This window comes from Myotis davidii, unplaced genomic scaffold, assembly GCF_000327345.1.
Source record: "Myotis davidii unplaced genomic scaffold, ASM32734v1 scaffold571, whole genome shotgun sequence".
NCBI lineage: Eukaryota > Metazoa > Chordata > Mammalia > Chiroptera > Vespertilionidae > Myotis > Myotis davidii.
Window position 1 is genome coordinate 1,735,553 of NW_006283136.1, and position 9,345 is coordinate 1,744,897.

The 9,345-nt window shown below is 35.6% G+C and overlaps 1 protein-coding gene across 1 annotated transcript in view; it reads right to left on the reverse strand.

Moving 5' to 3' along the window:
• Positions 1-2,877: 2,877 nt before the first annotated feature.
• The window catches only part of FBXO45 (F-box protein 45), a 20,948-nt gene continuing 14,480 nt past the window's right edge, over positions 2,878-9,345 (reverse strand). The window contains exon 4 of the mRNA XM_006753424.2: positions 2,878-6,669. Coding sequence (XP_006753487.1) covers positions 6,484-6,669 — 186 coding nt within the window. The 3' untranslated portion in view covers positions 2,878-6,483. The remainder of the gene's footprint in view (positions 6,670-9,345) is intronic.

The following is a 9,345-nucleotide window of genomic DNA, read 5'->3' on the forward strand; positions in this document are numbered from 1 at the left end:
ATCCCCAGTAGGGGACATGCCAGAGGCAGCCAATGATTCTCTGTCATCATTGATGTTTCTATCTCTCTCTCCCTCTCCCTTCCTCTCTGAAATCAATAAAAATATTTTTTAAAATAAATAAAAATAAATAAAAACCTTTGGCTTCCCCATGAAAAATAGGATGAAACTCAAACTCCTTAGCATGACAATTACAATCTGGTCCCAGTCCTCCTGTTCCTTATCCTCTCCCATCACTCTTCCAAGATGCACCATTTCCAAATATACTGGATATACTTATGCCTCCCTATCATTGTTCCTGCTATTCCATCAGCCTAGAATGGTGGATCTAATCTAACTCCTCATCTTCTAAGGCTCAAGTTTAAGTATCACTCCAGATTAAGTTAAATACTCCCTCTCTCTATACCACACTTGAACTCGTACATAACTCCATTAAAGCAACTATTCTACTGTTTCATGGTAGTCTATTTCCATATTTGCTCTCTCACTAGCTTATGAACAACTTTAGAATAGACCATTTTGGGTTTTTTGTCATCCCTATATCCCTAAGACTTGGCAAAATCCTGGTACATATAGGTGCTTAAAAATATTTAGTGAATTATGAATTACCTTCGCTGCTCTTTCATTCTTCTAACCTACTAAGTGGGTGACTAGTAGCTGGGTGGGTAGGGAGATCCTCACAATTTCAGAACCTATGGCTCAGCTACGGCCACCTAAAATCCAGAGTGGTATAGGGAGTCACTATTCATTCCATGTGGCTCCATAGGTGCTTAGGTCCACTATTCCCATAGATTGTGCTTGGAAAAGCGGATGCATTTGGCTGCTCCCCAAAATTAAATACAGCCAGTGTCCCTTAACAATGTGCCTTTCAGCAGTAGCCATCCGTCCATGCTCTTCACTGCCCTGGGAGATTTGGTCATGAATTGTATTGCTCTTTGGCTTGGTGAAGCAGGGAGAGAACTCATTGACTTCTCTCATTCCAAGCATTCTTTTCTTCAAAGATAAAGGTGATCAATAAAGGGGCACAGATGAATAAAATACCTTTAAAACATTGGTTGGGGAATGTGACAAGTTAGTTACATTTAAATAAACAAAAATATTGGGCCTATTCCCATCAATAGGCCTCTAATCTAACTTTGGAAACCAGTATTTTTTTAAAATATATTTTTATTGATTTCAGAGAGAGGAGATAGAAACATCAATGATGACAATTATTGATCAGCTGCCTCCTGCACTCCCACCACACTGGGGATTGAGCCCACAACCCAGGCATGTACCCTGACTAGGAATCAAACCATGACCTCCTGATTCATAGGTGGATGCACAACCACTAAGCCACAGCCCTAGCCATTTTGCTCAGTGGATAGAGCATCGACCTGCAGACTGAAGGGTCCCCGAGTTCAATTCCAGTCAAGGGCATGTACCTGGGTTGTGGGCTCAATTCCCAGTAGGCAGCATGCAGGATTCTCTCTCATCATTGATGTTACTCTCTCTCCCTCTCCCTTCCTCTCTAGAATTTTTTTTTTAAGTATAAAAAATAAATTTAAAAAACACCGAGCCACACCAGCTGGGTGGAAATTGGCATTTAAAAATATTATTTCAGAAAGCCTTTCTCAAGGGTGATGGAACCTCAAATCATCATTACTCAATGTCATCCCCCACTTTATTTGTAGGGGAAGAGAGGGAGCAGAAATACAATATGACTTACTAGGTACACCATAGGTTAGGCAGGATTTCTCAAGTGTTTTCTTGTTTAAAAAGAAACAGAAAGTAAGGAATATCAACAGGCTGATCTAAGGAAAACTCCCTAAATGATTCTTATTTCTTGAGTCACTCATTATGAAATCCAATACATAGAAGCTGAATAAAAATCTTAAATCCTGAGGGGCTGCTTCTACTAACAAACTATAAAGAGTAGGGAACACATTGCTCTCAACAATATTTTAATGAATTCATTAAATAAAAAGCAAACGGTTCGGGGGAGGATCCAAAAAAGAAATTAGGACAACAGACTGGTAAAGCTGTCCCTGAACAAAAAGATACAGGAATTTTATACTTTTCTTGTAGAAAATTAAAACCCTTTGCATAAATTTTAGCATATTAATACATCAAGCAACTTTTAGCAACATGATCAACTGATTCTCTCATAAGGTCTTGGATCACAGGAGCCATTGGGTCAGCCATGCCAGTCTCTATTACTCTTGGCAAACTACCACATTGTCAAACAACTGTTAGCTGGGGGTGGAGACAATAGATGTACAGGATCCTGGTGAATTACTACTCCCTCTCTTCGTTCCACTCTAAACAAGGGAAATGTAGATTCCAGTGTTAAAAGCCATGGAATTTGTAGGTAAATTCCATTAGATTTGATTATTAAGGTTCCCATTTTTCTTTCTGACTAATGTATAAAGTTCTTTGTTTTAAATGTAAGCAATCACAGGTGATTAAATACTTTTAAACTTTTTATTATGAAACCAAAGCAAAATAACAGAATTTCAAAAATTAAAATACAGAATTTTAATTCTAAACAAATATTAAATCTACACCAAGAACTAAAAATCAGAGCTTACCAATATTTAAGAATAAAGGGAAATGGCTAAAATGTTCACAGTCATTACTTCTTCCTCATTAGCCTCAGAGTTGCATCATTTTCCTTTGTGCTTCACTTGGACAGGATACAGAATTTCTTTCTCATCTATCTTTTCTTACTGTAGACTGTAATTTCAGAGGAAGTTTTGTCTTCCTACATAGTTCTTTATATGTTCCTTCAGCAAATATGCGAGCACCTGCCTATTGGACTGAGATGATGTGGACATAAAGAAGAGTCCATCATTGATCCTGTCCTAAGATGTTCAGAAGAGATAAGACACCAACAAATAATCAATAAATATAAATAAATTTATACGAGGTATAAAGTAATACAGCATGAGTTAAGTATAGATAAAATATAAAAATAGGGGAATTTCAAGGAAGAAGAGATTACATTCAGCTACAGCAACTGAGGAATGCTTTGTGAGGATAGTATTTGGGTTGGGTATGGATTGGTCCTTCAAAGAAGGCTTCAAAGTGGTCCTGAATGTGGTGGCCTTGATTTCTGAAGTGTAATCTTCTCAATGCTAATTTAAAACTCCTTAAGTGTCTATCTCTTCAAACTGTTCATTTTTTAAAATGATCAAAAAATATTAATATTGCTGCCTATATAAACAGTAATTGGGGTATTTAAATTAAAAGTTAATTATAATACCTACTATATGGTTTAGGGCTCTCTTATTTTCTAAACTCTTTTCCAGGTAAAACCATATCTGAATTGCAGAAGATGCCTAATTATTGAGCCATGACTTTTAAGTATTCAACTGGGCAAAACCTACTTGCATTAGGAGCTTTCTCAAGTCTAAACCTAAGCTTACATGAATAAAATGAAGGAGATGAAATAAATGGCTTAACATTCAAAAGTCAGATGATGAAAAAAATGGCAACTGAAATGATATATACTAACCACAGATTTCTTTGTATGAAATGTTTTAATTATGAGCCATTCACCATTACAGGCTTTAAGTCTTAATATTTCTTCTTTCCTATGTAAAAGCAGATAATGAGAACTGCCTATCTCAAGTATGACAGAATACCATAGTATGAACGAGAGTAATAGTAATGTCTGCTTACACATTGCATGCTTCACTAAAGTTAAGAGCTAGAGAATGCTCCTGTTTTCTCAAGTTATACATTTTTCCTGCTCATAGTTTCAGTTGAAATACAACTACTACTTTGCCTTTCAAGAGCACCTTGTTTCCATCATACAAGCCCTTTGACATTATTTTCTCTACCCTCAATATTCGTGTAAGGTAGTGAAGGGAGGGAGCAAGGATTTTGTTTGTTTTTGGCAGATGAGAAAACTTAATATTAATTTTGAACTCAACTTTGGCAACATATTTGAAAATCATCTAGAATTCTTTTAATCCTTATGGTAACGTCATATCCCAGACCAACATCAAAACCTTAGGGTATGAGACCCAAATATCAAATTTTTCAAAACACACATGATTCCAAAGTACAGCTGAGGTTGAGACTACTGGTTTAGATGATTCAGATTGAGTAATCTTCAATGCAACTGTCTTCTACTTAACTGCTCAGCACCAATGAAAAAGAGATTCCATTTCCTTAAACACTGTAGTAGTTTGTTTTACTATTCTGTACAGCTACTATTGGTCTCCAGTAACAAATTCATTTATCAAGTTATAAATGAAGGCTCTTCATTCCCCCAATGCTTGTGCTAAATATGAATCTCCATTTTATAAAATTTGCAAATGGGATATTAGTGAATTTAAATCTTCGAGATAAGAATAGCTTGTTGTTAAATATTTAGGCAATTATTTGATTCTAGGTTTGATATGCAATAACCATGTGTTTCTGTTTTCCATTCAGCACCTTCAAAACTTTGTTACAAAATAAATGTTTACTAATAAGACAAAACAGAAGTTATAAACAAAACTTTCAGCAAAAGCTCTTGGAATTGGCTGTATCACAATCTGAAAAAGAAACAAGTACTTAAAGGACTTTTTAATTTTCTAACTAGTTCAATTTTCATCCTGACCAGTTCTCTTCTTTAATTAAATTTTAAATGACCAAATTGAGTCATTCCACAGCAAGAAAAATCAATTTCTATAGCAGCTATACTCTTTAATATATGTAAAATAATTTTGCTCTGTAGTATTGAATAGGGTTTCCAGGTTTCTTCTTGACATGGATATGGAAAAGAATCTTTAACAGATTTTATCTTTAAGCAACATACCAAACACACAACAAATATTTGTAAGCCTGTCACGTGACAAAAATAAATCTTTGTTCATGACTGAAATCTCGCTTCATAGGATACTGATAACCTTACCTCTCAAGCAGCAACCCAAAACCCCCAGCCAGCTGCTTGCTGTCCCTAATTTTATTAGACTTAAGACAAAATATACATACAACCATAACCTAAAAAAGTACAAAGATTCCACTGCCTTAGCCAATTCTTATCACAAAGATTTATCTGAAACCATACAATATATACTTTCATACAGAAAGATGCTTATTTCTCTTCTAACAAAAGAAAATCTCAAATCATATATGCTAGATAATTAATTTGAAAGAGTATTAGTGAAATCAGTTATTAGTCAAAAATTCGGAATAGGAATTAATGTTAAGCTCTTTTACAATGAAACCTTCAAAATATTGCCAACCTGAAGTTTTCAACATAAGGTGTTTTATTTCAAGTCCCATGGGGGCAATTATCTATAGTAAGATTAAGAACATTCTTAACCTGGGTTCAGGTTGGCACTGTTCCAGGTGGGTGAGTAAACATTTTCTTGATAACCCAATGAAGAGTTTGAGGCTTAGATTGTTGCATGTTGTAAACAATATGAAATTTTTAAAAAATTATAATATCTACAGCAGTATAAAGTTACAAAATAAAAGGACCATTAATCAATTCTTTTCCTAAGGTCTATGACTAACAGCTGTCATATTTGAGGCCTATAAGAGCAAATAGCAATATTCTGTGTTTTTATGAGACACTTTCTCAGAAGGTAAAAAAAAAACCAAAAACACACAACCAAACCCAGATACTATAATGTGGACATTATTATTACATATATGATTAGAAAGAAATTTGCCTTCCCTCAATCTTTATCCAGTACATTAAAAGATTTTTATAATAATTTTGATCATTAAAAAAAAAAGGACTATAATAGCTATGGAAGCTGTAAACCAAATCTAACACAACATGAGCCAATACAACACACCTCCTCTTAAAATCCTCTTCTTTGTAGTTACCTAATTGTCCCTAAATGTTATTTTAATTTTGTACCATGTAGTGGTTTTTAAGAAATTGAACTAGAACAAAGCAACCCCTTTGTCCTGTGTTTTTTACACACATATTGTATATACAACTTTTAAAATAGCTGCACAACTTTACATCTCACTGTTAGAGAAGTGCAGTCCGAGCAGACCATGCTTCTCAATATATTAAAAATATTAAATAAAACCCAACCAGTTTCATACTTTTCTAATAGTCAAGCTGGCTGGGGGAAAAAGGGTCTCAAAACAAAACAAAACAAAACAAAACAGGCAGTTGTAAAACTGTACCAGTCTTTCTTCAAATACACACTACTTTAAAATCTTGCTATTTCCTTCTTATCCCTTTTACAGTATCTCTAAGATTTCACCTTAAAAGTTGGAAATAACACATTGCTAACTTAGAGACAAATTCTGTTGCAACATGCATATGTCAACTGCCCACTCAACCAACTGCAACCCTGAGGATTTTTCTGGCCCAGTAGAAAGAGCAAACACTAAGATTATCTTTGCTGTAGAGTTGCTTCTACAGTTAACAATTTCATGTGTTTTTCAGGATGTTTCTTGGACATGCATGCATGACACTGTCACTTCATGATTTTACTTTCCACAAGCAGATATCTCCTCCACTCTTTCATCCCAAGAAAGCCACTGTCATCCATCCAAAGGTTTTCCAAGGTAAACCAAAGTCACTTCTGTGTTGCCATACACAGCAGAAACTGCTGGATACAAGCAGGCCTTTGGAAGTCCTCTAAAGGCAACCCCCAGGAACTCATATCCACGTTCAAAAGCTAAAGTCTTATCTTCCATGTCCAAGATGACTCGAATTCTTTCTCCTATCTGCAAACAGATATCAAAAGAAGATTAGAGAAAAAAACCATCAAGTGCATAGCTAATAGAAACATAACACAAATGAACAAACTGAAAATATTATTAAGAATATGTTACCTATAAAAACCAAAAGAGATTTCTGGTCAGGGAGAAACTTCTAGATTCTAGAAAAATATATATCAATTTCATCATAACTGCTTGATTTGTTTTCAGTTTAAGACTTACATGGAATCTATATTTAATACTGAAAATTCAAATGTCCCCTGGATCAGTACTCTAATCTTATTTACTCTTTGTTTCAAGGTTTTTCTTAAGAAGAATATCACTAAACTCTATAACTTGGCATCATATTCTACCCAAAAAAGGCTAAGTAATCTTTTCAAATTACTATAGTATACACACACACATACACGGGTATTAATCATCCATAAAAAAATAGGCACCTTGCCCTAGCTGGTTTGACTCAGTGGATAGAGCATCGACCTGTGGACTGAAGGGTCCCAGGTTCGATTCTAGTCAAGGACACATGCCTGGGTTGTGGGCTTGATCCCCAGTGTGAATGACCTGGGTTTGCTTCCCAGTCATCACTTATTAAAAAAAAAATGCACCTTTGATATATGCTACATGGATACACCTTTAACATTATGCTAAGTGAAATAAATCAGACACAAAAAGACAAATACTGTATGATTCCACTTATAACAGGCACCTAGAATGTTCATATTCATAGTCAGAAAGTAGAACAGAGGTTACCAGAGGCTAGGGGCTGAGAGGCAAAAATGGGGAGTTATTTTTTTTAATGAGTACAGAGTTTATGTTGAAGATGATAAAAAAGTTTTGGGTATAGATAATAGATGGTTATACAACACTGTAAATATATTTGATGCCACTTTATTATATACACTTACAAATGGTTAAAATTATATCATTGTATATATTTTACTACAATAAAAAGTACATATCTATATATATATATAAAAGCCTAAGCGACTATGACATGCACTGACCACCAGGGGGAAGACACTCAACACACAGGCATGGAAACATGGAACAGACTGATGAATCTCAGAGGGAAGCGGGGAGCCAGGAAGGCAGGAAGAGATTAACCAAAGAACTTATATGCATACGGGTTCATGCACGGGTGGGGTTCCTTGGCCTGGCCTGCGGGGATTGGGCTGAAACCGGCAGTCTGACATCCCCTGAGGGGTCCCGGATTGCAAGAGGGCGCAGGCCATGCCAAAGGACCGCACCAATGTACGAATCCATGTACCAGGCCTCTAGTATACTATGAAATATTTATATAGCCTTTAAAGTTAAAGCAGTTCTATATACAATGTGGAACTTTTGTAATCATGAACAGCCAAGTCTGACTATAGTTTCCAAAGATCAGAATAGGCTTTTTAATAGTCATTTTGTGGGCACTGATCTGAAACACTTATTATAAAAACAACAGCACTGATTGTTAAACTAAACTGGAAGCATAACATATTCAGTTATTTTCCCATTTAGAAAAATAAGCAAAGAAATGAGGATGTTTTTCTCTTTATAATTTGCATCTGTTAAAAGTTGTTGCACCTATATACGTGGAGGCAGAAAGTCCTAACATTTGTAATAAAAAATAGCAATTTAATACTTCCCAATTATGATAACTCCTGCTGTTATTAATACTTCCCTTTGTTGTATTTCCTACCACAAATAACTACTAACATCTGTTTTTTTCCTCCCTTTGACCATCACCCCATTTAATGGACCTAAACACATCCTAATTATCATCACCATTTCTACCACCAACAAAACATGAACAATAACAAAAAAAAATAGAAATGAAAAGTTAATATTTTGTTGGGTATTTGTTGTGTGCTTTATTTGCATATCAATCCTAGATGTTATCCCTATTTTACAGAAGATGAAAAAAAGACAGTATCGCTCCTGGTGAAATTTGCAACTTCGCTTCACCTTTGAGTATACAGCACGCACACAGCAAAGGGAGCAGAAAGCAGAAGTCTTACTCGCTTCAAGTGTCAGAGGGCAAAACTTGGAAATGATAGAGTAACTGGAACCTTAGAGTAGGAGCTCTAGAAGCAACAGAACCACTAAGAGGATGAGCCCCACAATCTGAGAATAAACCCTGCCCAATTTTGTGTGATTGCTCTTATTACACAGATACAGAGGAAACCTCTAAGGAACTAAACCAGTGGTCGGCAAAAACGCATTAGTCAACAGAGCCAAATATCAACAGTACAACGATTGAAATTTCTTTTTGAGACACACATTTTTTAAACTTAAACTATATAGGTAGGTACACTGTTATTAACTTAATTAGGGTACTCCTAAGACTTAGGAAGAGCCACACTCAAGGGGCCAAAGAGCCACATGTGGCTCGCGAGCCGCAGTCTGCCGACCACTGAACTAGGCTGAAAAAAGTAGCAATGAGAAGTAAAAAAAATAAAATTGAACAAAGCCATTAGTTGCTGCACACTATGGGGGAGACAGTTTACAGTTTGAGTCAAGACAAGTTAACTGCCTGCTAGAACAAGAAAACCTACATTCTTTAGACAAAGCAAGTTCTAGAGGAATAAAACATTCCAGATATCACTGGATATAACCTACAATATCCAGTTTTCAACTTGAAAATTGGTGGATATGAAAAGAAACAGTAAAGTGTAACTCCTATTTGCGGGGGGG